Here is a 25,063-nt window from a genome sequence, read left to right as displayed (position 1 = left end):
TCTTTATTCTGACCCTTTCGTAGCTCCTTCCTATGTTTGTCCGCAGTAGAAAGACAACAAGTTTTCCCTCAGACAGATGTAAAGAACCAGGCAAAGCAAAGGTGCCTTCCCGGAGTGTCTGGGCTCTAAAACACCATTTAATGAGTAGATAACAACATGATCGTGAACCGCTGGATATCTTTCATACAGCAAAATTTAGCACATGATTTAGATTCTGTAAATAAATGTAAAAACTATAATACAGACACTTTCTCAACAGATTGTCAGATGTTATTTGGCAATCTGCTTAATGAAGTAAAATTCCATCTTTATATGAAAACAATTATTCTTTAGCCATGTAAGAAAATTAAGAAAATATTAACAAAAAAAAGGAAGCTAAAAAGTGCATTTGTCATAGTCACAGTGTTTATAATTAACTATTCCAGTATGTTTTTTGGAAGTTCTGAAAAACTGTTATAGCCCTAATGTCTTAAAAATAGTTTATAACTCTAGACAAACGTAATTTTCTAAGTCTCTAGGAAATAATGATACTACCTTAAGTGCAAACTACTTACTCTGGAAATACTGACCTAATTCTGTTAAATAATGTAAAAAAGATATGCTGTATAAAGGTACACAAAGTTTACATAACTTATCCAAGGTCATATAGCTAGTGAATGCTTGTAGATAGTTTTTTGGTGGATTAATGAATGACATATTCACCATTGTTCATAAAAGAGAATAAGAGACTGTCTTTGTGAGAATAAGTTATTTCAACTTGCCAGATTTAGCCATAAAACCAGTTTAATTATTATTACTTTGTTATTACTGTTGTTATCTTATCAAATTAAACTATTCATTCACATTAACCAATTATTACTGGGTACGAAGCTGTTTAACTACATGGTGTTACCTTCCAGTTTACTAAAGAAGGTACTACTTGCTTATAAACCTATACTACCTGGTAAAAGTACATGAAATATTTGGATAGTTACCTCCTTAAGTGTATGGTCTAAGGACATTGAATAGAAGGCACTCTCAAATGACCATTATCAAGCATTTTCAAAATTCTGAATACGTAAAGAATTTTGTATGTAAGCAAAGATATTCTATCATATTCATTTTCCCTGCGTCCTTAGCCATATTTAACTAGAAAAGACTAACCTAGAATAATGTATTGTATGGTTTTTATATATTTCTCTTAGTGGTGAAAAGATTGCACATAAAGTTTTGAGTTTATAGTCACATTACCATGGCATATTAACCATTATGTCCCATTAAATTTAGGTGGGAAGCCTGACTTCGTATTTGTTTTCAATTCTAAGCATATGCTGGATTTCAAATGTTTTTGTCAGTCCTTCAATGGTATTTCCTCTGTATCTCCTGCAATAGTCTCTCATTAGAATTTGCATTCATTGTATGACTACCACATGATTCCACATTGTCTAAGGTAATACGTAGTAGATACTGTTGTTTATTGAGAACAAAATAATCCTGACTGTGACTTTCCCCCAGTCATTCATTCATGTATCGTTCTTTTAACAGATGTTTACATGTTGAGCAAACTAGAAACAGTCCCTGATGTCATAAAGTTTAGTCTACGATGTAGAAGACAAGCATTACTCATGATTACATACATACGAGGAGTACAATAGTGGAGTAGAGGGCAGAGATGTAGGCAGAGGAAGCAGCCTGTGAGCATGCGCCTAGGTGACTGTGTGAGTGTGATGGGAGTGGAGGGAGCCAGGAAGCGGGGGAGTACCAGGAGGCTGAGGGCTGCTCAGAGGCCAGTCCCAGCCAGGCTGTGTGGTCCCTGTTAAAAATGCAGCCTTTTCTCATGTGTATGATAGCATTTCTATTTCTCACATCACAGAGAACTTTCCTTCTGTTTTTCTTCCCTTTTGATATTTTTTTAACTCTTCCTAAGGGTTATCAAAATATTACATTGACTAGAAGTTTCTAATATTTTAGCCATGTTGTGTCTTCTTAGATATAATCATTTAAAATTATCTAAAGCTATTGTACTTAGTTTCTTTTTCATTTCTAACTCTGCTTTCAAACTGCTTAATGTTGTACAGTTTTGGATTCCCAATAATAAAACTTTCATTCTTTTGCAACACAGGAAACAAGAAAATTGAAAACACACTTAAACATATGTAGAGTGCTCACAGGAATAATAGCTTAAATTGGCATGTGTTAGCAGTCCTGAGGTGCAGAAGTATACTGACATTTTTCCTCTTTTTGGTAAATAAAAATGTTCTTTTCAGAAATATTTTTAGATCTTTGATTATTTCTCGCTTTTTTTAGTAAGACTCTGAAATCCTTGAATCTGGTATATATTGATAAATACTCATTAAAAAATTTAGTGTGACTAATTCACACAATATGATTATGCTTGGGGAACTCTCATCCTGTTCTGTCAACCAGCATCAACATTAAGAGCTATTACTCAACATAACCATATGCTGTACATTCCTTGCTATTTACTATCTTACATCACTTAACATTATGATTTGCAGAGTTGTTTGGTATGTCCTTTTAATTCCTTATATTAAACAAAATGAACCAGCTGACAAAGATGACAGAAACTGTGAAATTACTTTCATACATGTATACTTTATTAATATCATCAGGTTAAATCCTGAGTGTAAGCAAGAACATTGTAAAATTACTTTCTATAAATATACAATGGTACAATGTGTATCCAAATTAAATAGCACTATATTTGGGCTTTATTAGGCACATGGCTTAAATTTTTAATACTTCATCGTGTGGCAAAGTAACCAAGGCAGCATTTTCATTTCAATTTTTTTTAAATTTAAGAGCTCTTATTCTTTCCACATCCTAAAAAAGCTAATATAATCGAAGTCTATTAATACCATTTTCTTGGTATGACATGAAGTCACTGTGACTAGGTTTAAACCAGTTGAATTATTTTAACAAAATGGTTAATCCAATCATTATTTACTTATTTGTCAAAATTGAGTCACTGTCCCACTCCTATTAAAATTAGCAACCAGTTAATGATGTCAACCAACTAACAAAATGCTCAATTTAAATGATTTAATTAATACTTAAATGCTTGTCACATCTTCAAATGTTTCCATTTGTCTTGTCTCAAATTGTTTCTCCCCACCTGGAAATTCTACTTTACCTTTTTATAGCTGTTCTGTTCCTCATTTCTCTTTCTCAAAAGCAAACTACTTTTCACTAATAAAGGTAAGTATTGAAAAGTATTGAAACTAGTATCTGAACAAGGGACCTATAAATGAAACCTTTGTTTCAGAATCAGGGCTCCAGATCCCAGGAGAGATGGCGAAGAAGAGAGCCAAACCAAAGTTATAACCAATCAGGATTATGCCTGGGACCAAGACAGGGAGCCAGACACAGGGCTATACCATACAGCCCTAGGTACCAGAACCGGGGTGTGAAGTTCCTATTAGAGCAGGAACAAGGGTTATCACAAACCCAAAGCAACTCTAACTTAATTTTGAGCTCCTCTTTAAATGACCCTTGGCTAGAAAAAGCATTAGTTTCTGTGGTCAGAATTGCTGCTAAATATATAGGTAGTAACAAAATGCCTCTAGCTCTGAGATTTGGATAGGTGGGAGGAAGAGAGCTCAGATGTTTCTTGAAGTTAAATGATACTGAGTTCAGAATCTATTCTTTATGGTATCGTTTACAGACTTCATTCTGTGAAATTACATGCAGATCTTCATAGGCACCATACAAAGTCTTCCACATTAAACGAAGTTTAGAAATTGCTGTGTACCATAGCCCCGACAATCCCTTATGTGCCAACCCCCAAAACTTGGAGATTTACATATTAAAGGCTCTGAAAAAAAATCCATAGTAAATAATTCATTTTACTTGTTTAATCATTTTCGGAAGTACTTAAGTATAGCACCCTCATGCAGTCTGCCTCCTTCCCTCCCAAAAAAGGGCTGGTGACAGTCTGAAAGATAGCATTCTTTAGGGCCCTAGTTTGGAATATGAAATCTCAAAATTCTCAAGCATCAGTGATTTTAAATACATAAGAACCTTTCAACCATAATTCTAGAGTTTTAGAATTAAATGCACCTCAAGAACAAAATTTTAGTTTGTATACAAGACCTTCCTCCCCTCAATCCTATCACTCAGAAAACCTCCTACTTGTCTGAATAATGGTCTTTCTGTGCACAGCAGGGTCATTTTCTAAGAGAATTCTAGTGATTGGAACACATTGGTTACACCTCTAAAAGGAGGAGTTCAGCATCATCTCAGCTGCAGGATAAAACCATTAAAATAGTTTGGGCCAAAAGTACAAAAAAATACTTGTCTAGTCTTTAGACACTTTATATATAGTCTTTGTTTCTAGAGTCTAGCAAGTAAAAATATATAGATTCACATATCTCATGTGAAGCACACAGACATGATTTAGTCTTCTTTGCAATGGATGTCTTCTTAAAACGCAGAGTTCTAACACATTGTTTTAAACAATGTTAAAAATATTGTTATAACTTTTCACAGATGTTGCTTCTTAAACTGTAGTGAGGAAGTTTTAACTCTGTGTTCTGAATCGGCTTTTAAGTGGTCTCATTAAGTAGTTGTGTAGCTGCAATATTTTAGGTGAGCAGTCCATCAGTGTGCGTGTGCGTGCATGCACGCATGCACACGCACATACACACACCTCATGTTAAGTTCATGATTTGATCAGCCAAGGTTGCACAATCTTATTATAGTCCATGTGGCTACATGGAACAGGGAAAGATGTGTATGGTAGCACAGTATTTCCTCACCTCCTTGGCATGGAGGGGTACCCACCCACAGCCACCACTGATAGTTTGTTTAAGGTATAGTCTTCCTCAACTCAGAAAAGCTCAGTTCTTTCCTTTTTGTACTAGAAGCTTATATCATCATCCTGGATGAAATTGCACAATACATGCATTTTTGTTTAGAGGAATAATTACACACATCCTGCTCTCCTGGCTCTGAACCAAAGTTATGTCTAGCAAAGCTTTTCAGGGTCCTGGAGAGTCCGCTTCCCCCATAGTTGCAATCAAAGAGGTCTTAAATGAAATACTAAGATTCTTCTTATGATGAAGTGTTGAAAGTTATTTGCCTTCTGATATACTTCTTCCTTTTATCTTTCTATTACCAATGTTATACATTATAAAAAACTAAATAAAACCTAACAGGAAGGAAAGAACCCAGTATTAATTAATTAATTAACTTGATTACTTAATTTTTTAGAATAGTTTTAGGTTTACAGCAAAATTGAGCGAAAATTACAGAGAGTACCTATGTACCTCTGTCCCCACATGTGCACAACCTCCCCAACTGTCAGCATCCCTCCCCAAAATGATACCTTTGTTACTTAAGTGGGTGAACCTATAGCGACACAGTATTATCACCCAAAGTTCATATTTTGCCTTAGGATTCATCCTTAGTGTTGTTGTACATTCTATGAATTTGGACATATATGTATAATGACAAGTATCCACCATTGTAGCATTATACAAAATAGTTTCACTACCCTAAAAATCCTCTGTGCTTCACCAATTTATCCTCTCTCCCCTTAACCTCTGGCAGCCACTAATCTTTGAACTATATATCCATGGTTTTTCTTTTTGTTGAGTGTCATATAGTTGGAATCATAGAGTATAGAGAGTTTTCAGATTGGCTTCTTTCCCTTAATGATATACATTTAAGTTTCCTACATGTCATTTGATGGCTTGATAGCTCATTTCTTTCTAGTGCTGAATAGTAATCCATTGTCTGGACATACCACAGTATATCCACTTATCTGCTGAAGGAATTCATTTATTTTTCAATCAAAATCATTTTATTTGTTTCCCAATTATAAAAGCACCACATGCTTATCCTAGAAAAATCAGAAAGCACACAGATACAAAGTGATAGCCAGGAAATGCATGATCCCACCCTTGTGAAGACAACCACCATTAACACTGTGGTGCTCTGTACATTTGCAGATCGCTTCTTCTTCAACACTTTATGTGCAAAGCAAGGCTCATACTATTTATGATGTAGCATGCTACTTTTAAATTTAAATATAATAAGCATTTTTCTACTTTAATGGATACATAGCTTCAACATCATTTTATATTTATAGTATTCCATGGTATAAATATATCAATTTTTTAAACCAATTCCTCTACTGTACAGTTAGGCCTTATCCACATTTGTATTATTACAAAGAATGTTGTACATAAGTTTGCACGTATGACTGATTATTTCCTTATTATGAATTCCCAAAAGTGGAATTACTAGATCAGAGGGCATATGTACTTATTAGTCCTTTGTTGTTTTGCCAGAATTCCTCCAGAAGGCTGTAACAGTTTGTACTCCCACAAGTAATGTTGGCCTTTTGTTCTTTTGTTTTCTGATTCATTTTGATCATTGCCAGATCATTTTAATTATTTAATCAATTAAGTTATCTCACTGTTTAATTTTTATATTTAGCCATCAGAGATATATTTTTCCTGATATTTATTGATTATTGGCATTTCACTTTTTATTACCTATCCATAACTGCAGCTGAGTTTTCAATGGAGGTTTTTGTCCCCTATTGATTTATAAGAGCTCCTTATATCTAAAATACTAATCTTTGTTTTACCCAGGTTGTCATTTGCCTTTTAATCTTTGTTACTGATATTTTATATTTATGTGAGTTACTAGTTAGTTAAATTCATCCATTGGTAATAATGGTAATATTTAACATTCATTGAATACTTATGTCCTAGACACTGTGCTAAGCCTTTAAATGCCCTTTATATATATCTCACTTAACTATACCCATTTTATAGTTTAGGAAACTCACACCTATAGCGATTAGATAACTTGTCCAAAGACAAGTACAACATCTGTGATTTTGAATCCAGGACCATCTTATTCCAAAGACCATCCTTTTTAGCTACTTTATTATACTGCTTCAATAATAACTACTATTTAATATGATTACTGTGTGCCAGGGGTTGTGTTAAGCCCTTAAATTGCATTAATTCATTTAGTTCTTACAACAACTCAGTGAATTAGGGCTCTGTTTATATCAGTATTTATTAAGAGATGAGTAAATGTGAGATTCAGTGACTTTCAACTACTTGTTCAAAATTTCTACAATAACCCAATAGAGACAGAACTACAGTTCTGTGAGTACAAAGACTGGGTTAATAATACCTCCTGCCTGCCTTGAACATGGATACGAGAGCCAGGTGAGATCACGTGTGTGAAAGCAGTCTCTAAGTAGGATGCTCTAAGAGAATGATGTACTGTTATTTTTCCTGGCACTATTTCCCCTAGGTTTTTGGCTAACTCTTGGAAATCTATTCCTAGAAAGGAAATTATGTTTATGGAATTTTTAAACCTCATAATTCTTATGGAAATGAGGATTACCCACACCCTTCTATGTGTTAACTCAGCAAATCTTCTTTCCTTCCATTTATCAGTAAGGTAATATTGAAGGATAATGACACAGTTAGAAGACCAGGTTTTAAAATTAGTTGATGGTAATAAGCAAATATTTACATATATTTGCATTTTATATATGCATTTGTATTCTATCATTGTATATTTCACTTTAATTTCTAACTCATTTAAACATTCACTCATTTTTTTACAGTTTATTCATTTGCATCTGCCAATTTAAAACACCGTAGTTGACTATACTATTTTTTGAAAAAAGACCTGCTTTCATATTTATACCTTGATTCTTAAAAATACCTAACAATTTATTGAGCTTTTTATACCTCAACATATTTGAAACGTGTCTATATGTGTGTGTGTATGTGTGTGTGTATGTTCAAATATTTAATTCTTTAAGGTCTTTGGTAAGTGAACTTTAAACTTCTTTAGTGTCAAATTAGGGACATAAAATGTATGTGCAGTTGCTGTGTATTTACTTTGGTCATCATTAGCAACCCTCATTTTTTACACAACTTTAATTTTATCATAATGTTTATCTTAGTTGCAAAAGTAAACACAGTGGTGATTTTAAAACGGGATAGGTTTTTATTAGCTTCACTGTGTGTTTACCTAACTGTTCAGGCTGCGACTCTCACTTTCCTTGCTGCATGTTTTGATTAATGGCCCCCTGGACTTGTTCCAGAATATACTGATTATGGTCAGTGCATTTCAAAGATGATTTATTAATTGTGTTTGCAACTCAAAATAATTAAGTAAAGATTGATCATATGCATTATTATAAGTTTGCCAATAAAATCAGCAGTTATATTTTAAGATAAATGTTGCCTGAGTTGATTTTTTGGTTATACAAAAAGGACAAAAAATTAATATTAAAAAAAACATATTCAGTATCAAATACAGCTTTATGGCCTTTTAAAGCATGATTATTAAATGTATCAGAAGCTTAGTTTTATAAGTATATGTATTTTAAATTCTATTTTTTTGTAATTTCAAAATAATGTGTTTAATTTGACACAACATTGTAAAATGATTATAAATCAATAAAAAATGTTAAAACACACACACACACGCACAAATAATGTGTTTAAATGGAGATTACATAGATGTTTAAATAAAGTATTTCCATGTTTATAACTCACCCTGGGAATAACCTTTACTACACAATTCCCTCAAGCTATTACATGCATTTAGATTTCAAATTACTGACAGACTTGTATTTCTGTTTTTAAAATGTTTTAATAGGGAGCTGTTACAGTCTTTCTACATTTTAGGTAAAGGGAACATATCACATATTTCATAGATATTATGTTTCAATCACTTGAGAGACTTTTTTACATAAAATTTCTCTTAATTTGGCTTGGTAATCATTATTGTTTCAAACATTTTAAGTACTCTACCGACATAGAATAATGTATAAATATTCATTATACCTGGTCGAAGGGGTTATTAATCAGAGGAAATGACTCCCTGCTCACAATTTATAGTTCAATATTGAAAGAAATATAGGTACTTTTTTTTCATTATTTGTCACACTATATTCAAAATTTACATTTTAACAGTGAAATTCTATAACTTAAATCATCTACTATGATATATTACTAGATGTTAAGTATTTATTTTGTGTTAAAACATCATGAAATGAAATAAAATGTTTTATCAAAATAGGACTGAAAGCTGTTTCATGTTCTAAGCTTGTATGAACGTATAAGCTACTTATGTCAAAATAAGATATAAACCCACATGTAACTGACATCTTCGCAAATAAAGAAATCAAATGGGAGAATAAACAAGAAATGAACAAAAATCCTAAATAAATAAATAAATAATATATAACTATTCATAAGTATTATTCAAGGATTTTGCTAGGTTTTTGGTAAATCATTACTAAAGGACAAAGAATGCAAACATGCTTTATTTAAACATCATTAATAAAGGAGTTTTCAGAAAAATTTTAGCACGTATACTCTACTTGAAAATGTTTTACAATAATTTTGTTTCTAAATAATTCCTTAAATTATAATTTATCAGTACATTGAATAAAGCAGAATTTTCATTACCAGCATTATTAAGTGCTATCTTCTGCATACACCACTTATAGAAATAGAGAATAAAGATTGTGTCTTCAACAATCTTTGTATATGAAATAAAACAATGAAGGAAGATTAATCAGTAGCACACATTTGTCTTTTCCTTTTTGGCCACATGATATTTCTTGAAAAGCTATCTTTAATATGTATATGACTAAAATGTACCTAACTCCATAATAGGTAGAAAACTTTGAAATTTCAGAGAAGGGAGAGTTGATATTCCATTTGGAGAAGATGTGATAAGATCAGAGAAGACTGGCTAGAAGAAGGTAATGTTTAAGTTTAGGTTTGTAAAGGAAATGAGGGTTTCTAGAAGCATAAACTGAAGAAAGATAATGCAGAGACTGGACCCAGGCACCTGACTACACCTTCTTTCTTTTAGTAATAGAACCCCTTCCAGCACCTCGTGCATCCCACAGTTTTAACAAGGCATGATGCTGCCAGCCTAGAGGCCATGTTTCTCAGCCTCATTTACAGTGAGTTATTGTCATGTGACAAAGTCTTGGCCAGTAGGATATGAATGAGCATGATATGTACAGTTTGGGGATCTTGCCCATAAAATTATTGGGCATACATTCCCCTGTGTCTTTCTCCCTTCTTAGCCCATCTTCTACCAAGCATTTAAGGAAAACATCCTAGGAGGTGGCAGAGTAGAAAAGAGAAAGAATCATAGTCTGGACAATCTGATGAGACAGGGCAGCATGTCCACCAAGGACTTCCCAGCTACCTCTAGACTATTATGGGAAAGAGAAATAAATGTCTAGTTTGACTGAGCCACAGTGATTTTTGGAGCTCTTTGTTACAGAAATGAAATAGTCTCCTAACTAAGAAGAGCTTTCCTGTCAACGGAACAGAGCGTATAAGTAAATGTTCGGAGGAAGAGCCTGGAAGATAGGGGACCAGTGACCATATCATGAGATGTGTAGAAATGTAAATAAAACTGGCAAGGTAGATGGAACTCAGGACTTAAGTGCTAAGCTGATTTATTTGGACTTCTTTTATGAATGCAACAGGGAACTGTTAAACACTTTGAGCCAACGAATAGCGTAATGAACAGTGCTTTAGGAAAATCTCTCTGGAAACCATATATCTGATGGAGGGAATGTTTATAGATTGGCATTGAAACTGGGTGGATATTACAGTAGTCCAGGAAGAGTTATCTGAAGAAGAACAGTGATTATAAGTGTGAGTGTGATTGAAAAAAAAGGAAGGGTTGGATTGAGTAACACTTAAGGTTGCTGTCCTCTTACTACCAAAGAACTGGGAAGCCTCATAAGTTATTAAAAGCTGTTTGTTAAAGATTGTCTTTATTAAAGTAAGTCATCTGTCTTGCTTTAGAAGTCAGCCTACCACAAAAGCTGGGTAAACAAAACTTGGTGGTCGTGGGCATTGACTTCCCAAAAGACTGGGAAAGTGTCTTCTGTCAGGCTGGCGTATTTATACACGCAAGTCTACAGATATATACTCTGTTAATTTTATATTATTGTACTTCATCTATTCAATTTTTTAAACTTAATTTAGCATTTGGAAAGTATTTTAATCAGTAAGCTATGTCCAAATCACATTTTAAGAAAGATTGTCATTCTGGAAGGAGTGCTATAGCCTCTGAAAGCCTTCCTTGATGCAGGCGGAGTTCTTGTTAGGTCCAAACACAGGAAATATTCCTTTTGGACATATATTTGCATTTCTGTCTAAAGTTAAGAGATTCTTCTCACCTGGAGATACGTGATATTCTACTTATGGACTACAGAGAAAATCAACTTTCTCACTGTCATAATCTGTTACAGATATGATGCTGATTTTAAAAAGTGTTTTGCCTAGGGCCGAAATATAAGACTTTGTAGAAATTTCCAGACTATGGGGATAAAATAGGAATTCTATTCACAAATGAATTCGGCAAACTAATAAAGTTATGAAATAATGATATAAAACCAAACAGACATCTATATCCCTATTTCAAGGAAACCATGGAAATAATATTTTTTTATTTATGGAAGTTTATTTTTGGTTAAGCAATAAATGGTACCATATAAAGCATAGAAACTTAAAGAATATACATCATCTGTTCTTCACTACTATGTGTGCAAATAAGACAAATGAAAATCTCAGTATTCTTACTGAATAATAAGATGGTCTTTAATGTCTAAAGTATGCTTTTGGAATCTTCCATATAAACTGTTAAGAGCATACACCAGTAACTTCTAAAGAGGAAAATAACCCAGTGTAGGAAAGAAAATTGAGCACTACAGATTATCATTAGTCAGCCCTCTGCCTTTTATTTCCCCCTTAATATAATAATGGAATACATATTGTGTGCCAAGCAGTGTGCTTGATGCTGCGGCTACAGCACCAAACAAGATAGACCAGGTACTTCCCCTCTGGGAGGTAGAAACCAATCAATGCATAGTTATATACAGTGTGATCATGACGCCATATGATATGAAAGGTCCAGATGCACTTGGAATGTCTAACAAAAATGAATACTAGAGGTATGCACAAAAGAAACAAAGTAAAAATTTTTACTTATTTTTTGTTAACCCTGGATAGACACACAGATAAGTGACTTGCAAATGAGAAAATATATTACGTTTAATAGAGTTAAAAAATTAACCTCCAAAATTGGGAATTAATGTAAATCAACAGTTACAAAAAAGAAAATATTCTATAACAAGCATGATACCTGGCACATAGTAGGTACTGTATAATCATTAAGTAAATGAAGTAATAAACAGATCATATCTATAATGAGGTAAAGGAAATATTAAGTAGATCTCACATGGTCAAATCTTCCCCTTCTTGGTAAATGGTTCTATCATCTACACAGTAACAAATGCCTGAAATTAAGAGTCATCCTTAACTCCTCCCTTCCCTCATCCCCACACCCAGGCCAACTAATACTTCCTGCCTTTAAAATAGCTCTTAGACCCTAATCACTTGTTGCCTGCTTCTCCTGCCAGTGAAACCACAATCATAGTTTACCTAAGCACTGCAACCTGCTCCTTTTTGGTTTCCCCATTTCACTTCTCCAACCTCTGATCCATTCTCCAGGTAGTAAACTTTGGAAAACAGAAATTAGATTATATCTTTATAGTTCTCCCCATCTCTCCCAACTTCCTACACTTTCCCTAAAATATTCCAGTGACTTCCCACTGTACTTTGAATCTGAATCACCACTGTGCTCTGAATGACCTTACCCCTGCCTCTTGAAACTGATTGTGTGATTTATTCGTTTGCTTAAGAAAGATTTGGGGGACATAGGCACATACAGTCAATTCTCACCACAGCAGTTATATTCTATAAAGTCACTGTGAATGTGGAATTAACAAATACTGACTTGTTGCCCCTAGGGGAAATAGGGAGTTAGATTTTTGGAGCCTTTGGTCACATTTTTGTCAACCAGTCAATACATAACCTGGTGTTATGTATGTTTCTGTTTAAAGACACTGTGTTTGATACATATTGTTGATTCATTAACATTGAACTCGTGCCCAATAGCACTATAATTCATACCTGAACGAAGCTTATCAAACACACTTATTTTCTCCTGTAAGGTACATCATAGCCTTCTTGTTCTTGGGAACATTAGGCAGCACATTAGTTCTATACTTGGAGGCCATTTAAAAAAGCAAAATCACCAATAGAAAGTACAAAAATGAAAAAAAAAAGGCACTAAATACACTGCAAAAAGGACACTTCTTTAAAGTGTGAGAGATGAAACTGGAAGGCACAACATTGTACCACCTTGGTTGGGCACATGCACTTAATGGACTCTTTTTTTTTTTTTTTTTTTTGCTGCTCTGTGCATGTGCATGTCTGAAGGTGACTGAGAAAACACCTTAAGTATTGATTTGGGAGTTGGATATAAATTTTAGCAAGTAGATGAATTTGAAAATACAGAATTCACAAATAATGAGGATTGACTGTAGTTAGTATTTAAAGCCATGGAATCAGAGAAAATTCTAAATAAATGATACCCAAGGTTGAGCCCTAGGATTATTGCTTCAGGATTTGGGGGTTAGGTTCTACATACATCACCAATGGGAGGCCAAGCTCTATTACACAGGAGGAAAATGAGGTGATTATGATTTAATAGAAACTAAAAATATGTTTCAAGAAGGAGGGTCAACTCTCAAACACTGCTGAGAAATCAATAAGGACAGAGATGCTGCTGTAAGATGCTATTATCTGTGAATTCCATGTTTCTATCATATGTTGTTTGAGCTCTTTGTACATACTCAGTTTTATACAGGGTGTAGAAATACCTTCTATCATTTTCTATAATACTTTTATAAACAATGATAATATTTATCAGTGAGCCAGTAGAAAGTCCCAAATTTAAAATAAGGCTGTTTGGAGGAGACAGGTTTTCTAATACAAAATTTATTCAGCAAATAATTTGAAGGCCTAATATTTGCCAGGCACTGTTTTAAGTGTTACAACAGCAAACAAACAAATTCCCTGTTTTCGTGGAACTGAAGTCTTAGTCAAAAAAGAGAGATCTTGATCTCATCACAAATTTCAATTCCTTTTCAGAGTCCTGTAGCATATATCTTTGGAAGTTTAGAAAAACATGTTTAAAAAAAAAAGGAAGTATTTTTGGAAAGAGGCAAAAGTAAAAGGAAGAGGAGAAGGAGGAGAAAAAGAAGAAAAGAAGAAAGGGAGGGAGGGAGGGAAGGAAAGAGTCTCAGTATTGTGATATCCAAAGGTTAAAAGTTTATTTTTCTGGTTGTCTGGTGGGGTCTTATGAGTATTTGCCAAATCCTCCTTGGGAGGTTTACTATTAATTATTTTTCATGATTTAAACTTGCTATTGTATTTTGAAAAATCACCTCCTAACTTTAATCTGAAGGTTATCCAAGTCAGTGGTGTTTGATGATATGTCATCTATAACTCATCTCAGAATTTGGGCCCACAATGATCAAGTACGAGGCACTGTACCATTCCTTGTTCTCAAGAAGCTAGCAGCTAAATCGGATATGTAAAAAGAGAATTTCTATATAATGTAATAACTGTGAAAGTACAAATATGCACAGGCTGCATAGAGGAAAGCAGAAGGGATTTTATGAAGCTTTTTATAATCATCTGCTGACTCAAATGCATTCCTGGATTGTATTTCAGAGACGCTCTTGTAGCTTGTCTTTTCAGTGAACCCAATTGAAATTTTCTTTTTGTTAAAATCTGCTGAAAGCTTGAAAACTCTGATTTCTCTTGGCATTTATATTGTATTACTTAATTTTCTACTGTCTTTAGCATTTTTTCTTTAAACCTTCTTTGTAATTGTAATTCTATTCTGTATTTCAAATAATTTATAATAATAGGACATCCAATCCAGTGACTCATTCAGTCTGAATTTTAGGGATATCGTAGATCACTAATTTACTCTAGAATCTTACATTTATTACTTATTACACTCCCATTTGGATTCCAAGCAATAAAGGGAGCATTAATGTGGATCATCTAAAGTAGCAGACAACAATTCTTTTCTTCCTGTTTCCTTGTCATTTCATTCACTTGTTTCAGATAATTATTGTGTTAGTATTAGAATGGAATTTATTGATTATCTAATCCAAAATATATGGCCATGTAACCTTTACATAAATATTTTGTGGGGCAGAAGTCTTACCACTTTAATTGAAAGCTCATTTCACACAGTAATGTCCACCCTTTAACTCTAGTACTGTCTCTGTGTCATATCAGATAAAGTCGCTCCGATAGAGTGGATTTGTGTTATAAGTGCAAACAACTTATGCACTTTCACCACACACTTCATCCCCCTCTTTCACTGTGAAAAGGGGCAGAGGAGAGAGAGGGAAAAAAGAACAATTTAAAGAGTGATGGGCATTCTACTCAAACACGCCCAGGAGTGAATATCAAGTAGGAAACATACCTCCTTTCCCCGAGTTCCTAGTATTCTTCCATGAGATGAACAGCACATTTAAATAAACTTTTTTCAAACAACTGACACTAAACATAAGGTAACTATATTTTCTACTGCTCGATGGAAAACAAATAACCATTTATCAAAATAGGAGGAAAACCCCAAGATGCTTCACCAATTGAAATTAGTACATCATGCTGGAGTATAATATATTTCTAAGGGTTTTTAAGGATAATTTGATTTTCACATCAAGACCTACCATCAGAACCCAACCCCTAAACAAAATATCACTCCTTTTAAGTTGGAGACCATTTCATCCTCTGAGTTTTCACTTCTTCAGGCTAGAAGAGCCTAAATTTATCAACAGCCCCCAAGTGCAACATGGTTTCACACTATCAGTCTCTTGGTTGGGGTTGCTTTACATTGAATACATGTAATTTGGCAGTGTTTCATTAAAGTCATGTTCCCAAAACCTGCTTGTATCTCAGACATGGTGTGATATCTACAGAGAATAATGGGACACTTCACTCTGTGAATATGAAATTGCTGTTACATCTTTCACTCCTGAGAATGAAAAATTCCCCATTTTGTTTTTGAAAACCTACTTAAAAGATAAGTACTATATGGCTCAGAATTTCCTAAACTTCAGCTGTGCGTAGGCCACCATATTGATTTGCATTGTATCTAAGTTTTGCCACCTCCTACCATGATTTTTGTCACTTCTTGGTAATACTTGCACTGTGAGTTAACTACCTATTAAGACCCTTTACTTTTTACATTAAAGAAGCTTATTTAAAGAAGCTCTACTTTCTTTTTTTTTTAACATTTTTTATTGATTTATAATCATTTTACAATGTTGTGTCAAATTCCAGTGTCGAGCACAATTTTTCAGTTATACATGAAATATATATATTCATTGTCACATTTTTTTCTCTGTGACCTATCATAAGATCTTGTGTATATTTCCCTGTGCTATACAGTATAATCTTGTTTATCTATTCTACAATTTTGAAATCCCATCTATCCCTTCCCACCCTCCGCCCCCTTGGCAACCACAAGTTTGTATTCTATGTCTATGAGTCTATTTCTGTTTTGTATTTATGCTTTATTTGTTTGCTTGTTTGTTTGTTTTTAGATTCCACATATGAGCGATCTCATATGGTATTTTTCTTTCTCTTTCTGGTTTACTTCACTTAGAATGACATTCTCCAGGAGCATCTATGTTGCTGCAAATGGCGTTATGTTGTTGGTTTTTATGGCTGAGTAGTATTCCATTGTATAAATATACCACATCTTCTTTATCCAGTCATCTGTTGATGGACATTTAGGCTGTTTCCATGTCTTGGCTATTGTAAATAGTGCTGCTATGAACACTGGGGTGCAGGTGTCTTTTTGAAGTAGGGTTCCTTCTGGATATATGCCCAGGAGCGGGATTCCTGGGTCATATGGTAAGTCTATTCCTAGTCTTTTGAGGAATCTCCATACCGTTTTCCACAGTGGCTGCACCAAACTGCATTCCCACAGCAGTGCAGGAGGGTTCCCTTTTCTTCACAGCCTCTCCAGCATTTGTCATTTGTGGATTTTTGAATGATGGCCACTCTGGTGTGAGGTGATACCTCCTTAAAGGGAAAACCAGTATCACTTGAACATAAATGTAAAATTTAATATAAAGTTAATGAATACAATAAAGTACAGTTTGTTGCCTGAACACTCTGCACCTCAGTATAGTTCTCTCTCTGGTAAAAGGCCTACCCACCATCAGCTCCTTGAGAGACAGAGCACTGATTTTACAGCTGTAGTAGCTGTTGTTGCTTCGCAGTCAGGATTCGCCATGTAGCTTCCTTCTACGAGCATGCCGTAGAGTAAATCGTTAGCTATAGACTAGCACCCTAACTCAGTTGCTGTGTTGGGGGGCAAGCTGTTTAATCACTCTGAGCCTCAATATTCTAATTCTTAAAATGGGGGTAGTAATGCCCATTTCATTAAAATTTGTGAGGTGAGAAATGTAATGTGCTAGGCACTGGTAATGCTCAATATTGGTCACTACTGCTGCTCTGTTCTTGTTCATTTTATTTTCCCCTTCCAGTTGTTTCAGTGTGAAGGCAAGTTGTCTTCCAAGTTAATTACTTATGGTAAAATTATACTATGAAAGCATATATGTTTTATTATGTTTAATAATTTACAGTCTAATAATTTTTATCATTGGAAATTCTAGAATAATTGTAGAGTGACCAAAGATAAATTTAGAAGTGTTACGTTGTGTAACGTTGGTACCTTGCTTACTGGTACTATGTACCTTGAGCATAGTCAAATCATAAACATCTTTTCAACAAATATTTGCTCAGTAACTTGCACAAGCCAGGCCCTGATTTAGGCACAAAGGATATGGCGCTGAGCAGAATAGCTGTAGTTACATTCTAGTGGTATGAAATAAACAAAAAATATACAAATGAACAAATTACATCAGATAATAAACAAGAGATATGCAGATAATTAAAAGAGGATGAAGTAAAAGATAGTGATGAGATGGTTCCCCTTTATATAAAGTGATCATGGAAGGTCTCTCTGAGGAACTGATATTTAAAATGGAACTAAATGGCAAGCAGACATCCCTGCAAAGACTAGGATAAAATAAGTAATGCAAAGGCCCTAAGGTGAGTCAAACCTGGCATATTGAAGGAATAGAAAAAAGGCCCTTGTAGTGGGAGAGCGAAGGAGCGGTATGTAACATAAATATGTGGTCAATGAAATGGATCCACTCAGACCCTGCAGGGCTTTGAGGGCTAATATTCTTTGAATTTTATTCATGGTATTAGGGTAGATTTTAAGGAGGGAAATGACATAGCGTGAGGTTTGTTTTAAAAGACTGCTATGACCACTATGTGGAAAATGGATGTGGATGTGTGGGTTAATGAAAACAGAAAATCGGGGGGTTCACAGTCATCCAGGCAAAAGTCAATTGTGGCTTAGGCTATCTGAGGGGGATAGTGAGAGTTCCTGGATCCTGGGTATGTTTTAGCAGTGAAGTTACCAGGACTTGCTTCTAGGTTCGACTTAGGAGAATAAGGGACAGAAGGGAATGAGGAGGATTCCTATGTTTTTTGCTTGAGGAACTAGGTGAGTAGTGCTGTTTTCAGACACAGGAAGGACTAGGAAAGAAGCTGGTTTGCAGAGCAGAAAAATGAAAAGTTCTATTTTGGCTAGGTTATGTTTACAATACTTAGCAGACATCAAAGCAGAGATATCAAGATATATGATTCTGGAGTTCCTGGAAGAAGTGAGGTCTGGAGATAAAGATTTGAGAGTCCTAAACATTTGGGATTTATGGCTTAAAGTGAGAACAGTCAGAATGGGTGAGTGTTTCTCTTCAGCGGTGCTTGAGTGGTTCCTAACGTGGAGCTTTAAACAGTAAATTCAGTAAAGGTAAAGATAGATGGATAGGACTGTAGTGTCAGAGTTCCAGGCTTTATTCTTTAAGAGATTATAACATCCATGGAAAAATGAATTCAGTCCGTTTTTGGTTATCTATTTTAATTATGCCTGTATGTAACAGCCAAGTAATTATTTTCTGGGCTCTCAATTCATTTGAACAATTTTGTTATTTATTTCTGGCAACTTTCGTATTATATCAGAACTGGATTTTAAAATATATATAGTATTGAGGAAAAAGTTCCAAAAAGACATAATTATTTCATTGAAATCACACTTTAATCGAGCTAATTAATTCATGTATTGAATCAAAAGAATTTGTTAGGGGCGTTTTAAGTCATAGATTCTAACTTCACTGTCCAGCCAGGTAGAGAAAACAAAAGATACATGAAACTATAATAGAGCAATTATTTGGGTGACTGTGATTGTCATTAGTTCTATTCACTAAATATTTCCAGCTCTCTGCCATCTGGGCCATGGTAAAATTGAACTTCATAGCTGTAGCTGAGTAAGGCTGTGATTCTAGTTCTCACTAGCCAGTTTTGATTAAATGCGTCGTATAATTTCCGAGCCAGAGAGCTTTCTTCCCCTCTGCCATGGTGACTGGCAATGTTGGTAGCTGTCCTGTCATCCAAGGTCCTAGAAGAAGGATACCACAGAGTGGAGCCCCCAAGCCACTGCTGATGCGCATATGGCACTAATGAGAAATTAAAGCTTTGTTGTTTCAAGTCACTGATTTATTGGCGTGTTTGCTACTGCAGTATAATCTAACCTATTCCAATCGACAGAATACAGGGACTTGTCCACATATAGCATATTCTTAGTACCATCACATTATTGTATAAAAAATAACCACAAGACAACAGTGGTTGAAAGTTCAATGTACCGCTACCATGAAGTGAACATTGGTACCTTTACCATAAGCAGAGTAGAAGCTCAGAATAAACCACTGTTTAGCTACGTTATTACAAACTCACAAATATATAACATAGTTCTGGATGTTACTATTTGGAAGTTCTGTTTCCTCTCAGTACCAATGTAATCGTGTAACAGAGAAACTTTAAGACAACTACAGATTCTTCCACAATTTTGCAAACAAATTAATATCTTGTTTAATAAAGAAAAATGTAGCATTTTCAGCTTTTTCTCAAGCAGGTAGTAGGGGTAGGTTTTATTATTCACAGAGCTATTTAACAAATGCTTTTATAAATTCATCTTGTGCCAGTCAGGCAAGTAGAGTCCAGCGCCCATCCAGAAGGTTAAGAGAAAAAACACTCAGAGATTTGACATCACTTCACCCCACCTAATGACTTCACTTTCCATTTGACTTGCTTGTTGTCTGGCTCAGTTATTCACTGAACTAAAAAAATGTACTAAACAAATTAAAGCTATGGTCTTCACTTGCACTAAGTACTGGGAGATTAACCACACACAGATGATCCAGAAACATATAAATTGAGTAATTTTCAGTCACAGAATTTTTGAGGTAGGACTAGAGTAAGATAGTCCTCTCTGTTCCTTGGCCAAATACTCCATGATATCTTCAGCCATTATATAGGTGTAAACTGACATAGAATGTTAGCCAAATGATTCATGGTAGATGGGTTTATTTATTCATGATCAGTGTCCATGCCCACTGTCTATCTCCTCATGATTTCTCTGTGTATCCTCTTTCCTGGAGTTTATTTTAGTGTGTTGTTTGCCTACATTACATGAATAATACCCATAGGAAAAAAATTCTAGTGTTTCAAGGTAATGTTTGCAAAGAATCCCCTGTTCCTTATTAATTGCAAACTAAATAATATTCCACTCGAAAAGGCATTCTGCAGTGCTGATACAGTTATAAAAATATAAAGCAAGGAGGTAGGAGACCTGGGTTCAAGTTTCAACTGTAATTTACTAAACTGTTTGCCTTCTTTAACATCTTTCAAATCTGTTTTCTCCTTTCCACATCCCTGTCACTGCCTTGGTTTAAGCCCGTGTTACATAGCTCCCTTCCAGACTTCACACAGCTGCCAGAGTGACCCTTCTGAGATGTTAATCACTTCAAGTCTTTTAATGAGTTACTACAGTTTTCAGGATAAAGTCCAAACCCCTTCGCTTAGTACACAGAGCCTTTCATGAGCTGCCCCTAGCCTAACTCCTTCGCCCTGAGGGTGTAAACTGCCAGGATATTAGCAAAATTCAGCTTACATATGTGTTTGCTCTTGTTTGTACCATGGTTTCTTAAAAACTTGGTGCCAACACTGACTTAAAAATGGAGAGATTTCTGGCTTCTCTTCATATTGTAAAATTATCCCTTCACATGGTGACAATTGGCTATACTGACATTTTCTTTTCAGAGAGGACAGTCACTCTTTAATTTATCACAGATTTCACTCATGAACTTTCACCTGTTTATGTAGCTCAGGGGTATTTGAGTTTTAATCCCCCAGTGGCCTTCTCTCTAGCCACATTTTAAGCTTTATCGTTTATGGCACTGAATTATGCCAAGGTCTTCCAAAGTTTCATGCTTATCCTTACCTGGAATGCATTACTGCCTTTCCATTTCCATATCTCACTGAGCTATTCATTTCCTTCAAAGTACAGTACAACTTGTCTTCAGAAAAATCATCCAACCTGCTCTTCTCCTGCTCTGCCTTATTCCCTATAACATCTATCACAAAGCATGGTATTTGTTGATTTGTCAGTATCCTCACTAGGCTGTAAATTCACTGGGACAGAAACAATTGTAATTTGTCTCTGTTACCATTTGAGCTCTTGAGAAGCCACTGTGGGTCTCAGTATCAATGTCTATAAAATGATGAGCATACATTAGATCATCTCCAGGGTCTCTTCTTATTTGAAAGTCTGCTCTATCCTGTTCATTTCTGGGAATCTGGGGTCAGAAGCTGCTTTGAATAGATTTTAACCAAAGCTCAGATACATAATAAACAAGATTTAGGGTAAGGCGTGTAGTGTCCTGGGACACCAAGTAACAAAGGTAATTCCCTCCGAAGGTGACTGTATGCTTTGGTTGGTCAGTCCTATATAGAAGCTGACTACTTGGCAGATCATTGTCCAAAGACAGCAAAAGGCTAATCCATTAGGCATTTGGTGACATTTGATAGGAAGGATTTATTGGTACTTCAAAGAGGACATTTATTTCCCCTTAGTAGCAACCTATTTGGCATCACGAGGAAGAGAAAGGGAAGATGAGGAAAAATGTCACAGAGAAATAGAACATTTGATTCAAATGTTACAAATGGGGCTAGTTACTGTTAAAAGCAGCACAGAAAATGGGTACCTCCTGCTGGTGTCAAATGGTTTGGGACAAGACAATCCTTAAAGTGAGTTGGTGTGACAATGAATGCCTTAAAACCATTTGACTCAGAAATTTAGCCTCCAGGAATTTATCCAATGGAAATAACCATGAACATACACAAATATCTGAATGTTATTGGTAATAGCAAAGTCAAAACAAATAAACAAAAAACCCATGGAAAGAATTTAAATGTCTAACATTAGGAAATTGTTTAAGTCAATGGTTTTAAAAGGATACTTCTGGGTGTAAGGCATAGTTCAGTGGTAGAGTGTGTGCTTAAGCATGCACAGGGTCCTGGATGCAATCCCCAGTACTTCTGTTAAAAGATAAACCTAATTACCTTCCCCCCTCAAAGAAAAAAAATAATTTAAAAGGATACTTCTTAGAGTCCAGGGCTCCATGGGAGTATGTTGATAACCACATCAGAATAACCCTGGCTCTTCATCACCATTTCAGTTGGAGAATTCTCATTTTTAGTCCTTGTACATATTAAGGTTACATGTAAGATTTTCTTTAGGGAAAAAAAAGATTCTGCTCATAAAAGTTTGAAAACCACTGGATTCAATAAATTATAGTAATTGATGTAACAACAGATAGGAAACAGGTATGTTAACAGCTCAGGTTATCTTTGCATAGTAACTATAAATCATTCTTTTTCTTACTTGAGTTTGTCTCTGTTTTCTACATTGTCTGCAGGTAACATGTAATTATTTATGTAACCAAACAAAAAAATAGTCTTTGAGAAAAAGAATTACTTGACAGCAATAAATAGTCCACAAATCACTGAAATTTCCCAGGTTACCGTTTTTGGCATTCAAATCATATCAATTCATTTGTAAATCTGCTAACATTATGAAATTTTTCCCATGAAATATATCATAAGTTGTAGAGAACACTGAAGTGACAGTTCAACCTCCTCATTTTGTATTTGGAGAAACTATGATCCAAAATGTTTCAGGATACTGAAACTAGAGCTGAGAGCCTGTGGTCTTCTGATTCCATGTGACTTTTCCTGCTGTTCACCTGATTTGTAGAATGGATAGTTATAATTTTCATTTCTCTCATTTTGTCTGCTTAATGGGAGCATCTATGATTGTATTATTTCTTACTTTTTCCTCTGAGTGAAAACTAATTTTTTTGAAGTACCAGTGGTCAGAATTTCTCTTTTTAGAAAAATTGGCAAAAACTATAGGACATTAAAATGGGTCCTAAAACTGTCATATGACTCATTGTTCTGATTTATACAATTAGAATTTTATAATCTATGTTATTCTACTAATTCATTAAATACGTATGTTCACTCAGACTTATAATTTGGAGTTGGACAAAATTGACCTCAAATAATTCTTACAGTTTGCCTTCACATTTGGCATCTGAAAGGTAGACATTAGATACATGTTCCATCTGCCCCACCTTCCTTCTCAGACATGAGTGTACTCAGAAAGCCCTCTGACTTAGTTGTATTTTGGGATCTTAACTCATCTCTGAGTTATCTTGCTGTGATTACACTGATACCCCCCAAGATGTAATGGCTTTTTGTAATATATTTTACTTACATGTATGTATGTCAGTATTTTCCCACATTTCTTTCTTGTTTTAATGTTGAGAAGTGAAAATTGGGTAGCCCTTTGAACTTGGAGATGTTGAAGAAATAATGTGATGTAATGTGTTTCAAATCAAGGAAATTGGAAAGGTTGAGAAACATCAGTCTTTCCCCCAAAACATCCACCCCAGCCCCCAAAAATGTGAGTAATTTATGATGAAAAGCAATCAGAACAAATACAATAGCAGTTTTTAGTTTGAGTGAAGGTCATATTGTTTGTTATTTAAAAAAAAAACAACTAGAAATGAAGGGGACTTTGGAGAGCATTCTTTTAAAACTATTTCTTCCAAGAATCTTAATGTCTGAAAATATTTAAAATACAGACCTTTTAGGCTTGTATTTTCTAAAGAACATTTTGCTTAAAAGAATTATAACTTAAACTAAAATTTTTCTTTGAAATTCAGAAATATTTATTTTGGTTTCCTTCATTGTTTCTGGAAATTCTGTTTTGGTTTATAAAACATAGGAATAGCTAACACTTTAAGCAAACATTCAAAACTCCAGTGTGACAAATTATTGACTGTGCAATTAAGAATACACGTATGAAGTTAGACTACCAAACAGTGTTATTACAATGACAATTTTTAGTGCAAACCCTATTGTGCTTATATAACACATGACTCAACGTATCCCCCCCAAAATGCTTTCAATGTACAAATAACAACTATATTCGGTCAGGTGTGGCAAAGACTTGCAGTAAAGTAAAATGCTGCTAATTTCCCAAATTAACTTAAAAAAAAAATCCCTTGGGAAGTTAATCCTAGGATATGAGTTTTCCAGATTCCTGGAAATAATTTATACAGTTGTTTTTACTAAACTAATTCCTTTGAATACCACAAGAAGTAGATTTGGGATAAATATTAAAATGTTTTAAAATGTCATAGTTTTGCAGTCTCTTCGGATTTTGTCGTTCTCATTGTTTTAATACATTAAGACTGCTGCTTATTTACTCTAGAATCAGGCACAGAAGCTCACAGAATTAAAAACCAAATTAGATTTGTAAACAATCAGTTTAATAACTTGAACTTACATGCAAATTTATTTTCTCATGATTAAATCTTTGCTATAATGCTTCCAATGAAGAATACAAAGCTAGGAAAGACTATGCCACTAACTAAAAATTTCACTATTGAAATATTCTTGTGGCACTGCTTGGTTAAAATTTCAAGTTAAACACCTATAGTATATACTTCTAGAATAGTAGCACTACCTGATTTTATTTTTCAGACAATGTTTAAGAAATAATACTGTAGTTATATATAAAACAGTATAGCTTTGAAAGCACACACACTGACTACTTCATTTAGTTTTTACACAAAACCTATGAGACAGGGAGATGGAAGATTATTCAGAAATGAGGT

At 34.6% G+C, this 25,063-nt stretch overlaps 1 protein-coding gene across 5 annotated transcripts in view; it reads left to right on the top strand.

Annotated features, from left to right (window-relative positions):
- The window catches only part of XRCC4 (X-ray repair cross complementing 4), a 314,282-nt gene that overhangs the window by 145,772 nt on the left and 143,447 nt on the right, over nt 1-25,063 (top strand). Inside the window, exon 8 of one of the 5 annotated variants that reach the window (XM_072958435.1) lies at nt 14,022-14,046. The exons of the other annotated variants lie outside the window; for them this stretch is intronic. Coding sequence (XP_072814536.1) covers nt 14,022-14,031 — 10 coding nt within the window. The 3' untranslated portion in view covers nt 14,032-14,046. Of the gene's footprint in view, nt 1-14,021; nt 14,047-25,063 lie in introns of those variants that run through there. 5 annotated transcript variants of the gene reach the window in all.

This window comes from Vicugna pacos, chromosome 3, assembly GCF_048564905.1.
Source record: "Vicugna pacos chromosome 3, VicPac4, whole genome shotgun sequence".
In the NCBI taxonomy this organism is placed as follows: Eukaryota; Metazoa; Chordata; class Mammalia; order Artiodactyla; family Camelidae; genus Vicugna; species Vicugna pacos.
Note: the sequence above shows the minus strand (reverse complement) of the source record. Positions and strands in the feature narration are given on the sequence as shown.